Source organism: Notamacropus eugenii, chromosome 3 (assembly GCF_028372415.1).
Source record: "Notamacropus eugenii isolate mMacEug1 chromosome 3, mMacEug1.pri_v2, whole genome shotgun sequence".
Lineage (NCBI taxonomy): Eukaryota > Metazoa > Chordata > Mammalia > Diprotodontia > Macropodidae > Notamacropus > Notamacropus eugenii.
Window position 1 is genome coordinate 115758811 of NC_092874.1, and position 21099 is coordinate 115779909.

General features: G+C 40.7%; 1 protein-coding gene across 4 annotated transcripts in view; it reads right to left on the reverse strand.

The window, feature by feature from the left end:
- Window positions 1-1144: 1144 nt before the first annotated feature.
- EXOC4 (exocyst complex component 4) overlaps window positions 1145-21099 on the reverse strand; it is a 945346-nt gene continuing 925391 nt past the window's right edge. For 3 of the 4 annotated variants that reach the window (XM_072650117.1, XM_072650119.1, XM_072650120.1), the window contains one exon: window positions 1145-2560. In XM_072650117.1, coding sequence (XP_072506218.1) covers window positions 2323-2560 — 238 coding nt within the window. In that variant the 3' untranslated portion in view covers window positions 1145-2322. Of the gene's footprint in view, window positions 2561-8140; window positions 8286-21099 lie in introns of those variants that run through there. The other variant, XM_072650118.1, reaches the window with a different exon arrangement.

The following is a 21099-nucleotide window of genomic DNA, read 5'->3' on the forward strand; positions in this document are numbered from 1 at the left end:
GAAACCAATTATATTGAAATAGTTACCAAAATATTTTTAGAACAGAAGTCCAGGGGCCTAGGGTTCAGAACTCTTATCTAGACAAGCCTAGAGGAACGATAATCCTCTTTACAAGGAAAGTTTGGATTAGGTTACTTCAATCAATCAATAAACATTCATTTATTAAGAACCCATCTGCATAAACCTGAAGGGACAGAAGGTTTAAGAAGTGGTAATGAAATTATTCTCCTTAATGTAATTCAACAAGTACTGGATCCTGCCTCAAATATTGTTCAGTCATTTTTCAGTGGTGTTTGATTCTTCTTGATCTCAACTGGGGTTTTCTTGGCAAAAGATATTGGAGTGGGTTGTCATTTTCATTTCCTTCTCCAGCTCATTTTACAGAGTGGGAAATGAGGCAAACAGTTAAAGTGGCTTGCCCAGGGTCACACAGTCAATAAGTGTCTGAGGACAGATTTGAACTCAGGAAGAAGAGTCTTCCTGACTTCAAGCCTGGCACTCTATCTACTGGGCCACCTAGTTATCCTCAAACGATTTGGGTTGACACCACCTCCCTCAGTCTTTTCTCCTCTCTGGGGGGGAGGCAGGAGTAGCAAACTTCTCCCATTGCTTTCCTTTATAGAGTGCAGAAGCTAAACTTTGGGTTCTGAGGCCCCTGCCTGGTTTGATGCTTCCTGGGCCCCGTCACCCAGTCTCTCTCCTGCCTTCTCATGGGGGCTGTCTTCTTGTAAACTCCTTGAGGGCCAGGTGTATCTTTCTTTTTCTTATCTATATCTGCAGTGTTTGGCTCAGGGCCTAGAACATAGTAGGCACTTAATAAACCTTCATTAAATTGAACTGAACCCACATTGTCCTGCAGACTGCAAGCTCCTTGTGAGATGAGGACTTTCATTTTTGTGTATCCAGAGTTTGGGGTACCTGGGATGTAACAGGTGCTAAAAGTGTTTATTAAATTGGGTTGCTGATTCCCAGGCCAGCCCTTTAACTGCCAGGACATGCTGCCTCAGGCAGTCCAGGTTCCACAAGGCCTTTTTCCAATGCAGATAATTAGAAGGATCTCAGGATCACAGATTTGGGCTAGAAGGGGAGTCAGAGGCCATGGGGTCCTAATGAAATGAAAACAAAATCAATGCAACACACACACTTTAAGGATTCTCAAAATGTCCTTTAATTTCCCATTTTTCCCCAAGCCCAAAGTTATACAAGCAGTTTGTGAAATTCAAGACCATCAGTGACAGAGGCATCCCTTCTCCTTCCACCTACAAAGAAGACGGAGCACAGACAGTGCACAGTGTGTTGTCCTTCTAAGGTTTCAATGATGTTTAAACATGGAGGGGCCAACAACACTTGAGAGTGAGGTGAATGGCATCAGAGCAGGGTGTGCTAGAGGAAGGGTAACAACACAAGTTACTTTGAGAACTGGCTTGACCTGGAAGCCAAGAAAGGAATTGTCTTTGTGCCCATTTGTGTAAATCTGAGGAGGCTACTGGGACAGACTTGGAGAATAAGGCAGTATTTTAGCTCCATTTAACTTGTTGGTAATTATCAGTCATCATAATATCCTTTAAGGAACATTTCCTCTTGGAAAGTGTGTGTGTGGGGGAAATCCCTGCTTCCATAGTTGGTTGCACTCCTTACCACTAATGTGATGGCTCTTGGTTCAGATAAATCAGAAAAAAACTACACAGCTAACAAAATATTCCATAATAATGCTGCCCTGGTGTGGCAGAATGGGAACAAGTGATCCAGCCTCAGATGCCCAAAGGAAGGTCTCCTATTCTGGTCATAAAAAGCCACCCTGGAGACCATGGTCTGCCTTGAACATTCAGTTAACTGCTTTGGTAGGCCTTGGGCAAGAGTAGTGAATGTAGAACTAGATATTTCTTTGTACTAAAAATTAATAGCATCAAGGGAATAAGAACCTTATTGTCTATGAAATACAAAGCCCAGAACAGCTTTTAGATCAATGAGATTATGCAAAGGGACTTTTAACAGTCACAGTTTTTGTAAGCAGAGGAGGCAACAGGAGCTGGACATTCTTCCTTCCCTACCCAAATCCCAACCATGCGGCAAAATCTCCACTCCCGCTCTGAATCCTTTTGGAAGTTACCACATCAAACCCTCTCTTTAGAGGTCCCTCCACTAGGGATATGAGGGCGGACTCCTCAGGGCAGAATTGATCAGATTATATACCAAAGAAGATGTAGGATAAAAACAGAGCAAACCAAAAGTGAGCATACATGTAGTGACCACTGGCCATTCCAGCAGGAGAGGTTTGTGATCACAGCCCCTACTGTATTACAGCAGACCAGGAGGCATGGATTACACGGTGGTTATTTTCTTATCCTTAGTGGCTTGCTTGATAGCAGCCTGTTCACAGATGATCTCTTTGAGGCGCTGGAGCCTCATGTTCTGAGTGCTCTGGTCCCCAACGCCTGTCTGACTTCGGTGCAGCAAATTTAAGGCGTGAATGTACTCCAGTTCCGTGTACTTGACCCCCTGGTCAACCACCAGGTTCAGGAGCTCATCAGCTGTGTTATACAGCATCTCATAGTACTGCCTGGGAAAATCACAGAAAGAAAAGTGCTTTAATGGGGTCTTATAATAAACACATTTTTAGTCAGACTAAGTACATTGTTCATACCCCAGGAACCTATAAATGAATCCAGTGGAGATGCATGGTGGTTCCATGTCTTCTATGGATGTGCTTTCTACTTTTAATAACTGTTATCACTGGGCTGATTCTTAGCATGGCACCTATTTTGGAGATGGGGGGGGAACCCCCAAACACTGAGAGGGTATGAGTAGCTATCACTTTGTTTAATTTAACTTAGCAAATGTGTATTTAGCACCTACTGCATGCAGGGCAATGTGCTATATATTTACTGGGGGAGATGCAAAGTCTCTAGAAGAGAACAGGACTATGCACAGATATGTCCAATACAAAATACAACATGATAAGTATGTAAGAGAAGTAGAAAGTGCTTTATCAATAAAGAACATTACTAAGAGGAGGAGGAAATCAGGGAGCACTTCATGGAGGAGATGACATCAGAGCCAAGCTTTAAACTTTAACTGCCCCTACAGTGTTTAAGGACACAAACTTTCTTTTTTTCTTTCTTTTCCTCCCACCCACCCTCCCTCCATCTCTCCCTCCTTTCCTTCCTTCCTTCCTTCCTTCCTTCCTTCCTTCCTTCCTTCCTTCCTTCCTTCCTTCCTTCCTTCCTTCCTTCCTTCCTTCCTTCCTTTTTGGATCAATTTGATTCTGGTGTCAGGAAACTTGAGCTTCTAGGTTCCTAACTTTTGTTTTTTTGATTTGGATTTCTTCGATGGTCTGGTGAAGCCTGTACACCTCTTATCAAAACAATGGTTTTAAATTCATAAACTAAAATACATGAGATTACAAAGGAAGCCAATTATATTGAAATGCAGTTATTGAAATACTAAAAAAAAATTTCACAGATCCCCTGGTTAGGAACCACTGGACTAGATGATCTTTGAGTTCTAACAGTTTGTGAATAAACTATTATTAGCCATGGGTAACTTACTGACTTAAAAGAAATAACTTTTGGGGCTATGGTTATCCTTTCTGATGGCAATCTTAAAGTTTAGTATGACCAGCTTGTCTCAGAAAGTTTTTTTTTAAACTTTAGAAATTGGACAAATGTATAAGTTTGCCAATTCCCCTATTCCAGTTCATTTCTATTTTCTGTTTATTTCACCCATTGAAGTAAGAAATCTGTAAGCTTCTTTCTTATGTTATATTGTTATGGCTTTTATTTTATTTTACTTTGCGGGGTTCTTATAGGTTCCAGGAAATGTGACCACACCAGCAAACACTAGTGTGTTTGCTGAACCTAAGTTAACAGGTTGTGTTATGATGGGATTCTGTTATATTTGTTAAGGGGGAGGTAAGGTGGGGTCTTGAGGGAGTCTTTCCTCTTTTTCTTGATGGACTCAGAATGTGACCACTTGAATCACTTCCTTGACCTCTTGTTCTAAGGCCTTATTAAGGTGTGGAAGAGGTCCTGGGGTCGAAGGCTATGTCAGCAGAGCACAAACTGTGGCAGAATCTACCAAGATGGAAAAACTCGGGATAATCATGAGTGCTTCGGCCAAATTTATCAGCCAAGTACAGAAAGTTTTATCACCAAAAAGGGAGGAATTCCTTGGCTAGGGTGACCCAGAGGGCAGATAAAAATACAAAATGACCCTAAAGTTTGTGCAGTCCACTTTCACTTCCAGAGTGACAGTAGGAGAGTGGAGGAAGAGGAAGCAGAGAGTATTAAATCCCCTTCAGCCTTTAGCCTGGCCATAAACATTCATTTAAACTGTTAGTACTTTAAAGATGGAATCCTTGTCTGAGTAAACATACTGCTGAAGAAACTGAGCCACAGCAATATCAACATTGTCACTGTAAAGGAAGTTCCATGGTTGTGGAAGCAGGGCTCACAGGCTGGCCTTGGGGAAGCAAACAAAAAGAGCTGGTTTTGTTGTGCACCCAAAGGCAGTGAGAAATAATCGCACTGGATACTTACTCACATGCGAATGTGTAGTGTTCGTGATGATCATAAAGTCAAGGACCATCTGTTACTGACCCAGACACCTTCCTGCTAATTTTACAGCACCCTAAATTTTGTGTCTAGGGACTTCTTGAGCATTTTCTTATTGTTTATAGAGACAAATGGGAAAGAGTCCTGTGGCATGCCTCTAAAAACTGGCTTACAGCCTGGGATCCATCCATTAATATACATTTTGGAAATGGTTATTCAGTTACCTAACTGTATGTAGTTCGCATTTCTCCATCTTGTTTACAAGGATATCATAAAAGACTTTATCAAAAACTTTCCTAATATCAAGATATATCATGTCTATAACATTCCTCCTTAGCATCTTGTCTAATAATCATATCAGTAAAATAAATGAGGTCCATCTGGGAAGAACTAGAGAAGAAATATTGGACACAGAACTAGGGGAGGTGTGGGTTCAAATTTTAGCTCTGACACTAGTTGTATGACTCAAACAAATCACTTAATCTGCGTTTCAGTTTCCTTATCTATAAAATGGGGACAATAAAATTCATAGTCAGTTAACCTCATAGAGTGGTTGTATGGAGAAAATGAGAAAATCCATCTAAGGCATTACGCAAACCTCAAAGAGCTCTATAAATGTCAGCTATTATAAACTAGAAAGGAAAAGGGTTCTCATTAAACTAACACAATTTCGAAATCTTTCTTGGGGACATATCTCTTGGAAAGGTAGAGGGTGGTTACTGCCTGGGAATTACAATAAGCTTCATTGTAAATCTACCGTATTAGTTGAGTAGGTGTGCTAGTTATCTGGAGAGAATGGTTTTCCAAGGCTGATGAAGGCCACAGAAGGCCACAGAAAAAAAATTCCCAGATTCCTAGCCCTGTCTCTTCCAACATGTGACAAGTGATAAAGGGCACACCACTTAATTCTTTAATGTGCCAATATCCACTATACACTGAAAACACTTATCTACTCCACAATGACACTATAAAGGAGAGAATGGGGACACTTATAGAGACTCTGAGATCCTTAGATGAATGGTATCCAGGAACTGCAAACCCAAGTTATTATACACTACTGACAGGTTGACTGATAGTGTATTTTGTAGAGTTAGAGAGAAAAAATTCTCCCCTAACTGTGATGATATATTAGTTCATAAAGAAACATGAATATTTAAAACAGACAAAAATTCATTTATCTTCCAGAATCGTATACAGTAGCAAAAACTAATTCAAATTAGCACGGTAGCTTCTATACTTTCCTTGGGAAGGTAAGGAGACAGGGGCAATAATATTATGGCCCAAAGAGAAAAGAGAGAAATTGTAGCCTCCATACCATTAGAATGTGTTCCCAGAGTAAAACTTTACATTAAATTCTGTAGCCCGGTTAGAATAAATAATTTAGTCACCGCTGTTGGGGCCCTAGGAAAACCAGAGCTCTGTCTTCATCATTAACCATCAGAAGAGCAGTAACAGCTGTCCCCATGGGGGTGAATGGACACAAACTGTCTCCTTCCCCAGAATCTTAGCCTTCCAAAGAGGAGTTTTTACTTTTCTGTGTCTCATCAGAGCTGAGTGTGCCCAGCATGGAGGAAGTACTTCAGAAACGTTGGTTGACTGACTGATCTCTGAGAAAGTAAGGGTGTTTTCCAGTTTATAGAATAGAGATCTGAGCTGTGGGCCAAGTCTATAGGTTCTGGTTCGTGTAGACTGTCCCCATTCTTTCCTCTTCACCTTCAATTTGTTCTGTCAACAAAAGTTTCAAGGTAACATTCTGGATCACCTAGAGTGGGAAGGGCCTGGGGAAAGATAGGGTTAACCCTCCTCACTCTCTTTCACCCTTGGGAACAGTGGTTCTCATGGAGTCATTTGTAGCTACAGTAGTCAAGTTAGCAGTATATGGAATAGATAACTACAAATGATGAAACTGTAACTACCATTAGGAAAATAAATGTACATCAGTCAAAAGAACAGATGATATATGCAGCTTTCTAACCAACAAAAAATCCCTATTTTTATAGGCAACAGAGCGTCAGTTCCAATTTGCAGGAGTAGATTCTGAGGTCTGGGGGTGGTGGGGGGAAGGAGAAGGAATTCTGAGTCCTGAGGAGGGAGGAATGGGAGAAAGGAGAGCTCTAAATCTGTATGCGAGGTGAGTTTGCAGATAACCTTTTATTAAGGGGATTTATTCTGTGAAGTGTGGATTGTGTCAAAGGACTGCACTTGAGAACCTAGAGGGCTACACATGGCCTCCAGACAGCAGGTTCCCCACACCTGACCTAGATGTGGGCCCAGAGAAGAAGCACAGAAGTAACTTTGGGCATACTTGAGTGTGTGCAGGAGGGAAAAAACATGCTCTCCTGGGGCCATGCTCAACTTTGGGCTTCCGTTTACTAGGAATCCCCAGAATGAAGTAGAAAATGTTATTTTGAGTATCTCTAAGTTTCTTCCTTTAGTGATCCTGGACTTAATAAGGTTTAGCCTACAATAAGGGCCACAGAAGATACTGTTCTAGTCTCTTATCCCCTTCCCCCCCCCCCAACTTCAACTATCATCTCTATTCTGTCCTAAGGTAACAGGGTAGGTGGATTGAGACAACTGTGCTCCCTGGGGAGTACCTCTTTTCCTCCCCACCCATATCCTTCCTCCTTACTTTCTTTCCTATTCTGAAATCCTGTTGTATAAACAGAAAACCTATGATTTTAAAAATATATATAATTCAAGTCTCACACCAGTTGTGGGTGTGTGTGGTGGGGCATGGTAGTGGTACATGGTAATTGTACCATGAATACTTACAACTGTAGATGGAAAAATCATGAGTTGCAAGGGATACCTGTATAACTAACTCAACCATGGTATGGGAAATAGTAATAACTTGAAACTTACATATAGAGGCAACTTTCTATTTTCCATGCTAATGGAACAGAGCATTGAGGCGCATAATTGAAAATCTATTTACACAGCCTTCACATTTGCATTCGAATATGGGTGTGTCTAACCTAGTAATTCACATAGCTTCAAACCAAATAACAAGTCACTATGAAGACCTAACTCTGGAGGAACTATACAATTTTTCAGCTTCCTCATCTTGTCCTTCTCTTCCTGTTCTCCTGTTCAACTCCAAATTAATGGGTATTCCTGGCTGGGAGGGAACAAGATTATATCTGCTATTAATGTGAAATACCAGCCTAAGCAGAACTAACCCTTTTCCCCCAAATCGGCTTGTCTTTCTGTAACAAAGATCTGAAGGTGGATAATTAAGTATGATTACTTTTAAAGATTTTTTTCTTCGAGTTCTGCCCAGGTTACAATATTTAACAAAAGAATTAAACAGAGAAGGTGACAATATTAACTGGAAATCTGAAAGAGAGGGACCTGAGAATAACCTAACCCGAGATATCACTTCCAAATCTCCTTTCTGCCAAGGGTTTCCCCCATCTTTGGACCATGTTTATCCAGCTGCAGACATGCTGCTCAACTGGCAGATTAGAGCTTCCTTTCCTCTTATTTTTTTCTATGCAGCTCTCCAGTGGGTATACTAATGAACAGTAAAATAAAGGAAGAGAAAATGAAGGGCCAGACTAACTCATAGGCTGGATGGGCGATGCTGTGATCCTGCCCAGTTACCAAGGGGGCCAGAATAGGCTGATGTTGCAGAGTGCACTTGAAGTTCTCCTTGGTAGGCTGGTTGTAAAGGAGGGTGGGAGGGGCGTCTGGATTTTATCATCCTGAGTTGGAGCAGTGGCTTGATCCCTAAATGAAAACAAGAAAAGGTATCCATTCCCGGGAGGTAAAGTAGGGTCCCAGAAGGGGGGGTGGGCTCAGAATTAAGGAGTGGGTAAAGGGCCACTCAGGTCCAGGAGGTCTCAAGTCTCAGGTCCCAGGGCATAGTAGGACACTGTGTTATTATTCATTGGTGTCTGACTCTTCAAGACTCCCAGGGACAGTATCATGCATACAGTATCTATGATAATGTACATAGGGTTTTCTTGGCAAAGGTACTAGAGTGGTTTGCCATTTCCTTTTCCAGCAGATTAAGACAAACAAAGATTAAGTGACTTGCCCTTGGTCATGTGGCTAGTAAGTGCCTGAGTCTGGACCTGAACTCAGGTCTTCCTGACATCAGGCTCAGCACTATTCACTGAGCCATCTAGCTGCCCCATAGCAGGGCATAGGGTCAAATAAAAAATGACTCAGCTAGTAGAATTTGTTTCAAGCAAACCAGTTACAACAGAAAAGGGGGGACTCAAGTAAAGAGAATAGTTTCTAGGGGCCAGAGCATAAAGATGTTCAAATAAGGGGAGAGAGACAGCAAAGCCTGCAGCCTAAGGGAAGACAGTGTTGAGGCCCGGAGAGAGAAGAATATTTCCCAGTTGCAGCTGTGACCAGGTTGGACCAGGGGAGGCTTTCCAAAGCCATAGTCAATGGTTCCTGAGTTATCCTAAGCTGGCTGCAAGAGTAATGCACCTCCCTAAGCTCCCAGAATGCCACATATCTATTTGAAGAGTGAAGAAGAAAATAGCAGAAAACTGAAATACAGTCTGGTCAGACAAATCCATATGGAGAATGTTACAGCCCCTTAATCTCATGGACAGCATTGGGTAGGTGGTTTAGTGAGAGGAAATCTAAGGAAGCAGTCCTAGTGGCCTGTAGTTGGTGCTAGGTTTGGGATTAAATTATAAGAATCATTTCAACTTGTAATGCTGTTACCCTTTTCAGCTGCTACTCTAAGCCCATACTTCTTTTAGATACAGGGTTTCCCAAAAGTCTTAGTGCAGTGTTGGTGGTTTTAAACGGCACTAAGACTTTTGGGACATCCTCCTGTCACTGAAAAATCTAGGTATCACCTAGCACAGTCCTGAGCTGGGCAGCAGAAAAGAGAAGAGGTTTTTTGAAGACAGCAATGTCCTGAAGAAAATCATGGGATTGCAGAGCTAGATGGAGCTCATCTTGTCCAACTCCTTCATTTTATAGATTAGGAGAGGCAAAATCAATCAACCAATCAATCAGGCCTCCTCCTACGATGTGCTAGGACACATGCAAAACAGATTCTGCCTTCATGGATTCTAATGTGGAAAGGTGTAGTATAAAAATAAGTATATGGGACCATAGATGTGAGGGTGGATATGTGTGTGGTTCCTTTCCTACTGCAGCAGCTCTCGTCACAGAAAGTTCACAATGGAATCACAAGGTGTCAATGAGATATGAAGATAATGGTAAACATGCCTCTAGATTGATCCTTTTATGAGATTCCAACACCTTTCTGAGTCAAGAGGGGAACAGACAGTAAGCTCAGCAAAGAAAGAAGCCACTAGGTCCCAAGGAGCCTGAGAGCCACGGAGAACAGATATGGAGTGAGGCCAGCACAGGAAGGGGAGGGCAAAAGCGCTCTCTTCATCACCTCATCAGTCATAATGTTTAGCTAGGCCAGAGACAGCTCATCCAATGGCTGACAAGTTAGAGATATGGTGAGCCAGAAGCGGAACTCAAAAGAGATTCTCAGGATTGGGAAAGGGGAGGAATGAATTTCTTTCTCCTAGTCAGTCTAGCCAAAAAACAGAAAAACTCACTACTCACCCCCCCACAAACACACACACAATGGCTTTGTAACTTTGAAGGGGAGACATTGGACCAGTAGGAAAATACATCCAGTGAGAAACATAGATACATTTCAGATGGACACAGAACCAAAGGGAGTCCCCGTAAAGAGGGAGAGAATCAGAAAGGCAGCCCTGGCAATCAAGAGCCCAAGTGTGGAGAAAGCATGAAGATTCTATGAGAAGAGAAAGGACTTTTGGACTCTGCAATTGTAGCAATAATTCATGCACAAATCTTACACATATGCCTACTACCACTATACGCTGAGCTTGAGCGCACTCTTCCCATCGGTTCTGTGTATATCTGTGGGAATGTGTAAGACAGGTCATGACAAAAGCTAATTGTTTACTGGCTTATTGTTGGTTTTTTTTAAATTTTTCAAATTTTAGTTATTTTATTCTGAACTTAAGAAATAAACAAGCACTTCTATAACTTAGAATAGAAAAAATGATGATTGCACATGAAAATGAAAATCTGTTACATACAACTCATTATTCCTTTTAAATATATAACTATCAAGTACCTTTCTCCCCCCGCCCCTTCACTCTTCCCACTCTGCTGTAGAGATGGCTACTGTTAGACACAAACATGTATATATGTATATGTAAAGGCATTCTATACATACTTCTGTTTATCACTTCTTTCTCTGGGTGCAAAGAGCATCTTCCTTCATGGGTCCTTTGTACTTAATTAGGGTATGTATAATAGAAAAAATAACATATTTGCTCAAAATTGTTCTTAAAACAGTTGCTGTTATTGTACACAATATTCTCTTGATTTTGATCATTTCACTCTTCATTATTTTGTGCAAGTCTAGCCACGTTTCTCTAAGATCACAAAGCTCATCATTTCTTATTGCACAACAGTATTCCATCATAATCATATAATACAACTTCTTCAATCATTCCTCAATGGATGGGCATCCCTTCAAGTTCTTTGCCACCACAGAGCTGCTATAAATATTTTAGAATATACAGATTCTTTTCCTTTTTCCCTAACCATCTTGGGAAACAGACCTTGTAGTGGTATTCCTGGGTCAATGGATATAGGCAGATTAATAACTCTTTGGACACAAATATAGATTGCTCTCCACAATGGCTGGATTAGCTCATAGTTCCACCAACAGTGAATTAGTGTCCCAATTTTTCTACATCCCCAGCAACTTTTGTTGTTTTCTCATTCAACCATTTTAGCCAAGGTGATAGGTGTAAAATGATATCTCAAGGTTGTTTTAATATGTATTTCTCTAATCAATAATAATTTAGAGCATTTTTTATGAAACCATAAATCATTTTGATTTAGTCATCAGAATACTGACTATTCATATCATCTGACCATTTATCAACTGAAGAATAACTCATTCTTATAGATTTGACAAAGTTCTTTAATTATTTGAGATACGGGACCATTATCTGAGAAATTGTTTATAAAATTTTTCCCTTAATTTTCTACTTTCCTTATGATCTTGGCTACATTTGTTTTACTTGTATAAAACCTTTTTGATTTAATGTGATCAAAATTATTGATTTTATACTTCACACTGTTCTCTGTCTCTTGTATATTCACAAATGGTTCACCTAGCCATAAGTCTGATTGGTAAAATGTTCCATTTTCTTCAGATTTTCTTATAATCTCTCTCTTTATATCTAGGTCATGTATCCATTTTTACCTTATCTTGGTAAATGGTGTAAAATACTGGTCAATGTCCAATTTCTGCCAGACTGATTTCTAGCTTTCTCAACAACTGTTACCAAATAATGAATTCTTATCCCAAAACTAGTTTTCTCTTCTGATTCCTTCCCTTTCTTTTTCTTCTCTTATTGCTATTACTAGGATTTTCAATACAATATCAAATAATATTGGTGACAGTCTGGCTCATTATTAATGGGAAGCACACTGGTGGTGACTTGAAAGCTACAATATTAAAAGCACAGCCCCCAGGATTACACCTAGAACCTGAGGAGGGACTCAACTGGTGATTATGAATGCAAGTTGAGGGAGATGGTGTTCCCAGAAAAGGACATTATATATGCAAAGTAAATAAAAGGAAGGCTGCTTTGGGAAGGAGGGCACTAGTAGTTGGGAGATTAGGACATACTGCATGTAAAAACTCAAGGTGGCATTTCAGCTGAGTTTTGAAGGAAATTAGAGTTCGTGGTGAAAAGGGAGGGGTACGTTCAAAGCATGGAGGACAGTGAGTGCAAATACATGGGGATGGGACTTGGAGCATTAAATCTGATGGAAGGCATGTAGGCCAGTATGATTGGACCTTGGAATACATGGAGGGTATAATATTTAAGAACACTGGAAAAGTAAGAAATGGACCAGTTTATGAAGAGCTTTAAATGTCAAACAGAAGTTCATATTTGACTCCCAAAGTAACAGACAGCCTCTGGAGCTAATTAAGTAGCAAGCTGACATGGTCAGACCTATGCTATAGAAAAATAATTTTAGTAACTGGGTGGAAGATAGAGTAGATGGGGCTGAGACTTGAGGTAGGGAGATCAATTAGGAAGTTTTTGTAATAAGGAAGGAGAGAAGTGATCAGGGCTTGAATTGCAATGATTATTGTATGAGTGGAGAGAAGGATCAACATGAGAAATGCTGTAGAGATAGAAATGACAGGATTTCACAAGTGATTGGATATATGCAGTGAGAGGGAGGAGTCAATAATGTTACCAAAGTTTTGATCTTGGGTGACTGGAAGGTAGTGTCCTTGGGAGTAATCGGACTTGGAAGAGGGGATGGGTTTAGGGGGAAAGACAATGAATTGCTTTGGATATGATGAGTTTGAAATGCCCGTGGAATACCCAATTCCCAGTGTTTAGTAGGCAGCTGCTGATACAGGACTGGAGCTCAAGGGTAGAAACTAGGCCTGCACATAGAGATCTGGGAGTCACCTGTGTAGGGATAATGATTAAACTCAGGGGAGCTAATGACGTCACCAAGTGAGTGTAGAGATGGAGTCTTGGGGCACACTTACAGTATGTATGACATGAGAAATGACTTATCCAGGATCACACGAGTGAGTAATTGGCAGAGCTTGGGTTCAATTCTAGGTCCTCTGACTCCAAACCCAGGACATTTCCTACGACACAACTTAATGCAGGCTTCTCTTCAGCAAAGGCAGAGCACCTGGGTTTTGTATCTCATTTGAGAGTATGAGTGCCTCAGAGAATTTCTCCAAGATACATCCACTGCTGTCTTTAAAAATCAATGACATTCCTGTATCTGTGGCTTTAATCACAGGGATGAGGAGAAGCTTTCCTTTCATTCCCTCAGCCAAAAACTTTGCTCCCTACCTTCTATGATAAATCTTTCAGGTTGAAGCTTTCCTTGATCAGCTTAAGGATTCACATATCATTCTTTGGTGCATCAGATTATTATTTTTTTTAATTATGGTTTTCTATGACAGGGCTGGAAGAAGATCTGCATTTTTAATTCAGCACAATTAAAGCTGTGTCTCTTTGGTCTGGCACTGCCTTTGGCCAGGCTTTATTTGCATGAATAATTATTCACTCCATTAAGGAGTCTGCTCCACTCCTTCTCCCATTTTGAAGGTATTAATAAATATTGATCAGGCATAGTCCTGTTTGCACTTGCCAAAGTAATTCTGATGGATTCATCTTCTGATGTTATCAAATAATGAAATATGAAAGAGTGAATGGAATTAGCCTCTTGTTCTGTGATTTTTTATTTAGGTTCTTCATTTTAATTTCATAATGTACTTTTATAATTGTGTTTGTCTCATAGCCCTGTAAATGTTCTTTTGATTACCAAAAGGTGAGTCCAGGTTAAGGAGAGCTATTTTGTGCTGAATACCACTTAGGAAAAAAATTTTTTTAAAAGGACTCTATCCAAAATTAGGTGAGACAGAACGTATAGTGTTTTATAATATGCAGTTTAATATATAGTGAATCTCAAAGAAGTTTGTTAATTTGCCAGTTGGCATAATGTGTCCGTAACTCTGATTTTTCAGATTAGGAATATCTGAGGAAAAATTGCTATGGCTTGCTGGAGATAAATCTGGCCCAGTGCTCTGCACACAGTAGGTCAGTTATGCTCTTTACTGAATGATTTCTTAGCTGAAATGTGGGGTCCTATTATATGCTTTCTGATTCTAAGTAGGCAAGAAAGTTGTGTTGAATTCCTGAGGGATGCCAAGTATTGTTATAAAATTAAATCCTATTTCATCATCACTTTCACTTAGGAGGGGTACACATAATTGTAAATGTTACACATAAAGAGGACATCACTCCTGCTTTCAATGTGTCCTTTTCAAAAAGTGATCCAACGTGGATACAGAGCAAAGAGACCTAAAATATTGGGTCTGGTACTTAAAACAAAATAAAGCCAATGTGAGAGGTTGAAGAAATGGAGTCCTCTGCTTCCAATGACAAGGGTGATAGGGCACGGGGTAGCAGATTTTACTTTGGGTCCAGGGTTAAGGCAGAGCTAATGAAGGGTAGGCATAAACATCCTTCTGATTGGCTCTCAGAGGGATGTTGGCTATTGGCAGCAGAACTTAGATGAAGTAAGATCCTTGAGAAAAATTTTCATTTTAGCCTGTCTCTGGGTGCTGATGAGATCACTGAAGAGTTAGGTCTCTGACTGACTTTACTGTAGTTGCACTTTATATGTGGATCATGTGTCTGAAATATTTTCAGCTATAGATTTTTCCCCCACATCAGAAAGTTTGTGCATAAATCTATTGAGGCCATTTAAAAAAAAATGAATGTTATACATTACTACTACTAATGACCACACTTGGCCATAGAGAAAAAAAGATATAATATATCTCTTTCTTTTTACTGAAGAGGTGAGGGGCAATGGATGTGGGACGATATGCATGTTGTCAAATGTCGATATGTCAGTTGGTTTTGCTGAACAGCATTAAATTTTGTTTTGGTACAGAGAGGCAGCATGTCATGGTGGACAGAGAACTGGCCTTGGAACCAAGAGACATGGTTTAAAGTACAGGCCCTGACATGTTTGTTACATGACTCTGGTCAAGCCATTTAATCTCTCGTCCCAGGCCACTCTCTAGGACTCTAAACTGTAGAGAAGGGAGAGACTGGCATTGGTAGAGGAGTGTCCTTTATCCAGGAGTTCCCAGCTGGATAAAATCTCTGGTCCTATCCTTACTCCAGCCCCTCTCCTCTGGTATAAGAGAAGGTTTTCTGAGGAGAGGAAAGATACTTGAGTAGAGGGAGATACTTGAAAATGAATGTTATATAAAAACAAAAGACATTAGTAAGACAAAAGGAAACATCCCAGTGATTTGTGGGCAGACTGGATTCTGTACATAGCACAGTGAACACACACCGGCTCAGGAATCAGAATACTTTAAGTTCTTCAAGCATGACACCAATTCAGGATAATGGGGCAGATTCTCTCATGGGCCACTTAGCTTTGCCCATAAAACCTTCCTAGAAAGCACCCTGACCCTAGCCCACCATCTCAAAAACAGGTGGTGGGGTGAGGGGGAGGGAGAGGTCGCTGGATCAGTGACCTTACGTGGTACACCAGAACTCATCCACATGTCTTGAGATGACTCTTAAGCCCAAGGCCTACTGATGCTGAAGCACAAAGGTCAGTAATTCATTGATTAGCTTGCAGAGTAACTCAAGACCTTTAACCTTTTCATGTGTTACCTATAAAAGGGAGGCTCACAAATAAATAAACATTTATTAAGTTCTTACTGTGTGCCAGGTACTGTGCCAAGATTAGAGTTGTTAGTCCCAGTCCACCACTCAGGAAGGCTGCCTGGGGGACTGGGTTTGATGGAAAGAACACTGGACTTGGGATCAGGAGAACTGCATTCAAGGTCTACCTCTGAATCCTGCTAGCTGGATATGAAAGTAGGCAGTTATTCACTTTTCTGAGTTTGTTTCCTCATCTGTAAAGTAGAAATAATAATTCTTGTATTCTCTACCCCACAAGGTTATTGTGGGAAAAGTGTTTTGCACATGGAAATGTGATATGAACTAATATGCCAGTATTTTCCTGTTATTGACATTAGTGGCTACTTACGACTAAAGAACCAGGCAGGGAAATGTCCAAGAGGCAATAAACTCATGTTTTTTTTTAATGGGGAAAATGAAGGAAAGAAAACTATATTAATTAGGAATTCTTGGAGAACTTGCAAAAATAATTGCTGAGAGAAAGTCAGGGGATGATATGGAGACTGTAAGCACATACAGATCAGCAGGTACTGGTGACAAGCATTCAAGAGTGTTTAGAAATGGCAAACTGTGGGTTTATGAAATCTTCAGTTATTCATCAAAGAGCAAAAACTTGGGCTAAGCCAAAGCAATGAAATATGCCACCTGAGATTCAAGGGCAGATGAGTCAGACGCGATGTCAATTAGAAAAATAATGGAATAAATAGGAGGAAGAAGCTAATGGAAACACGTACTATATCCAGCAGGGTTTAATTAAGAATCCAAATATGCTGACAAATCTGATGGATAGCTTTGGATAGCAATGTGAGCTTAGAGGGTGAAGACGCTGTTGCGGCTGCTCTATATTTGGGATCCTAGATCATCAAAAGCAACACTTCTAAAAAATGCAACGAGCAAAATAAATTCCTTCTGAATGGTTATGCTGATAGGAAGAGGGAGGCCTGTGAGAGAAACAAAAGACAAGAGATAATGGCAAGTGAACAGACTTGGAGGCAAAAGCATCCAGTTTGTATTGAGCACACTGGTTTCATGCCTTGTCTTGCTTAATTCCTTAATTGATGGGATAAACCTGATGCAGAGTGAGAGAACCCAAAGAACAGTAAGCACAGTTACTGCAGTCCTATAAAACAACAATAAAAGGCCTTCGGGTTTAGATTGATGCAGTGACCAATCGATTTCAGAGGGCTGATGAAGAAACACATTTCCTTCCTTTCAGGGGAGGTGGCGAACTATGGATTCTGAATGCTACTGATAGGCTCAGACCAGATTGATGTTTTGGCTGATTTGCATAACTGTATTGGATTTAGAAGTTATTCCCCTTCATGCATTCTATACTCGAGGCACACCAGCTTACTTCCCTCTTCCCTCACACAATCTTTCATTTCCCTTCTCCTTGACTTTGCATGCTTGGAATACCCTTCCTCCTCCTCTCTGACTCTTAGAATCCCTAGCTTCTGCCAAAAGTCACTTCAAATGCTATGTCCGATATTAAGCATTTTTTGGTTTCCCCTGCTCCCCGCTCTTTGATGTGAAAAAATTATTCTGTATATACTTGACATATTTTTTTCATGCTTCTATATATACATGTTATTTTCCATGAGAGCATATAACTTCCTTGAGGACAGTAGTTGGTTTGTCTTTGTCTTTTCATGGTTCCTGGAACACAGCAGGTACTTAATAAATGTGTATCTTTTTGCTTCATTGATTTATTTTGAAGGATGATTCTTTTGGGGCAGGATTATTGGGCAGTGACAATGATTTTAAAAAAACAGGGGTACCCCACAAACTCATGAAGAAAACATTAAAAAACACTTGAATGGTATGTTATAAAATTGTGAGGTACTGAAATGAGAGCTTCTTTAAAGATCTGTGATTTCATATGTGTGCGGATTCTCTCCATTGGTGTAAACACCAAAGCCTCCATTCCTTACTTGATTATCTCCTTAGAAGGGATGTGACCAATGAGCTTCATCATCTGGTGTTGAGCAATTCTGCATTTAGCTCAGCTGCTCCAAAAGCTACAGACACATCTGTCACTGGTCTACGCTTCCTTCCTGGCTTGGTGGGACCTGTCAGGGTCTATGGTTCACAAGCCAATCTTCAAAAGCCAAAGACACCTCTGCCTCAAAATGAGGCACAGGAGGAAGGATTTTCAAGAAGGAAAACAGCAACAAAGAGATATCCCAGGAACATAGATCTTGAGCTGGCAGGGGCCTCAAAGACTATCTACTCTATACAATCCAACCAGATTTCTTTTTTCTTTTCTAAATTTATTTATTTAACTTTTAACATTCATTTTCACAAAATTTTGGGTTCCAAATTTTCTCCCCATTTGTCCCCTCCCCCACCCCAAAACACCAAGCATTCTAATTGCCCCTATCACCAATCTGCCCTCTCTTCTATCATCCCTCCCTTCCCTTGTCCCCATCTTTTCTTTTGTCCTGTAAGGCCAGATAACTTTCTATACTCCATTACCTGTATTTCTTATTTCCTAGTAGCAAAAACAGTACTCGACAGCTGTTCCTAAAACTTTGAGTTCTAACTTCTCTTCATCCCTTCCTCTCTACCCATTCCCTTTGGGAAGGCAAGCAATTCAATATAGGCCATATCTGTGTACTTCTGCAAATGACTTCTATATTTATTTTATATTCTATAATAGTCGTGTTGTGTAAGACTAACTATATTTCCCTCTATCCTATCCTGGCCCCCATTTCTTCTATTCTCTCTTTTGATCCTGTCCCTCCCCAAGAGTGTTGACTTCAAGTTGCTCCCTCCTCCCATTGTCCTCCCTTCCATCATCCACCCCCTTCCCGCTTATCCCCTTCTCCCCCACTTTCCTGTATTGTAAGATAGGTTTTCATACCAAAGTGAGTGTGCATTTTATTCCTTCCTTTAGTCGAATGTGATGAGTAAACTTCATATTTTTCTCTCACCTCCCCTCTTTATCCCTCCACTAAAAAGTCTTTTGCTTGCCTCTTTTATGAGAAATAATTTGCCCCATTCCATTTCTCCCTTTCTCCTCCGAATGTATTTCTCTCTCACCCCTTAATTTCATTTTTTAAGATAAGATCCCATCCTATTCAATTCACTCTGTGCTCTGTCTCTCTGTGTGTGTGCATGTGTGTGTGTGTAATCCCACCCACTACCCAGATACTGAAAAGTTTCAAGAGTTATAAATATTTTCTTTCCATGTAGGAATGTAAACAGTTCAACTTTAAGTCCCTTATGACTTCTCTTTGCTGTTTACCTTTTCATGCTTCTCTTCATTCTTGTGTTTGAAAGTCAAATTTTCTTTTCAGCTCCGGTCTTTTCATCAAGAATGCTTGAAAGTCCTTATTTCATTGAAAGACCATTTTGTCCCTTTAAGTATTACACTCAGTTTTGCTGGGTAGGTGATTCTTGGTTTTAGTCCTAGTTCCTTTGACTTCTGGAATATCCTATTCCATGCCCTTCAATCCCTTAATATAGAAGCTGCTAGATCTTGTGTTATCCTGATTGTATTTCCACAGTACTTGAATTGTTTCTTTCTAGCTGCTTGCAATATTTTCTCCTTGACCAGGGAACTCTGGAATTTGGCCACAATGTTCCTAGGAGTTTCTCTTTTTGGATCTCTTTCAGGCAGTGATCGGTAGATTCCTTGAATACTTACTTTGCCCTCTGGTTCTAGAATCTCAGGGCAGTTTTCTTTGATAATTTCATGAAAGATGATGTCTAGGCTCTTTTTTTGATCATGGCTTTCAGGTAGGCCCATAATTTTTAAATTGTCTCTCCTGGATCTCTTTTCCAGGTCAGTTGTTTTTCCAATGAGATATTTCACATTATCTTCCATTTTTTCATTCTTTTGGTTTTGTTTTGTGATTTCTTGGTTTCTCATAAAGTCATTAGCCTCCATCTGTTCCATTCTAATTTTGAAAGAACTATTTTCTTCAGTGAGCTTTTGAACCTCCTTTTCCATTTGGCTAATTCTGCTTTTGAAAGCATTCTTCTCCTCATTGGCTTTTTGAACCTCTTTTGCCAATTGAGTTAGCCTATTTTTCAAGGTGTCATTTTCTTCAGCATTTTTTTGGGTCTCCTTTAGCAAGGTGTTGACCTGCTTTTCATGCTTTTCTTTCATTTCTCTCATTTCTCTTCCCAGTTTTTCCTCCCCCTCTCTAACTTGATTTTCAAAATCCTTTTTGAGCTCTTCCATGGCCTAAGCCCACTGAATATTTATTTTGGATGTTTGAGATACAGAAGCCTTGATTTCTATGTCTTTCCCTGATGGTAAGCATTGTTCTTCCTCATCTGAAAGGATGGGAGGAGATATCTGTTCACGAAGAAAGTAACCTTCTATAGTCTTATTTTTTTTTTTTTCCCTTTTCTGGGCATTTTCCCAGCCAGTTACCTGACCTCTGAATTTCCTCTCCACATCCACCATGCCTCCAGATCCACCCAGCTAGCGCTTAGGGGCTGAGATTCAAATGCAACTTCCTAGCCTCAGGGCGGGGTGGGGCTGCTATTCAGTGTGAGATTAAGTTCAGGTTCTCAGGTGGGGGCAGGGCCGCCATGCAGGGCTTAGTTCCCTCAGGGGGTTTATGTGGAGACCTTCAACAATGGATCCGAGCTCCTGCCTACTTTGGGAGCCCTTGTCTGGTGCTGCCTCCACTGCTGCCTCCTGAGGGGGCCTGACTTATGGAGACACCCTGCTCCCCTCTGGGTGAGCCCATAAGACTCTCTCACTGACCTTTAGCGCCTGTGGGTGGAGGGACCTGCGTGGCCGCTGGAGATTCCGCCCCTGAAGCCTGCTCAGATCTGGTCCTCTTGGTGCCGAGCGGCCAAGGCAGGGCTGGGCTCTGCTCCGGGTCCAGTGTGAGACGGACCTTTCGTGTAGGTTTTTCAGGTCTCTCTGGAACAGAAATTTCCTCCACTCTGTGGTTCTGTGGCTTCTGCTGCTCCAGATTTTGTTGGGAGTTCTTTTCACAAGTATTTTATGGGCCGTGGGTTCGGAACTAGCATATGTGTGTCTTTCTATTCTGCCATCTTGGCTCCTCCCCCCCAACCCCATTTCTTAACAGATGAGATGTGTTGTCTAAGACTCAAAAGAGGATAAACACTTGTCCAAGGTCCCATAGACAATATACCCAAAAGGTGAAAAGAAATACAGAATCTTAGAAAAATCAGAATGATGGATGATAACGATGATGATGATAATAACAAACTTTTGTAGAGAACTTTGCATACTATTTTATTTGCAAGACATAAATGAGTTTCAAGGGTAGGCAGCTAGGAGGTACAGTGGACAGAGT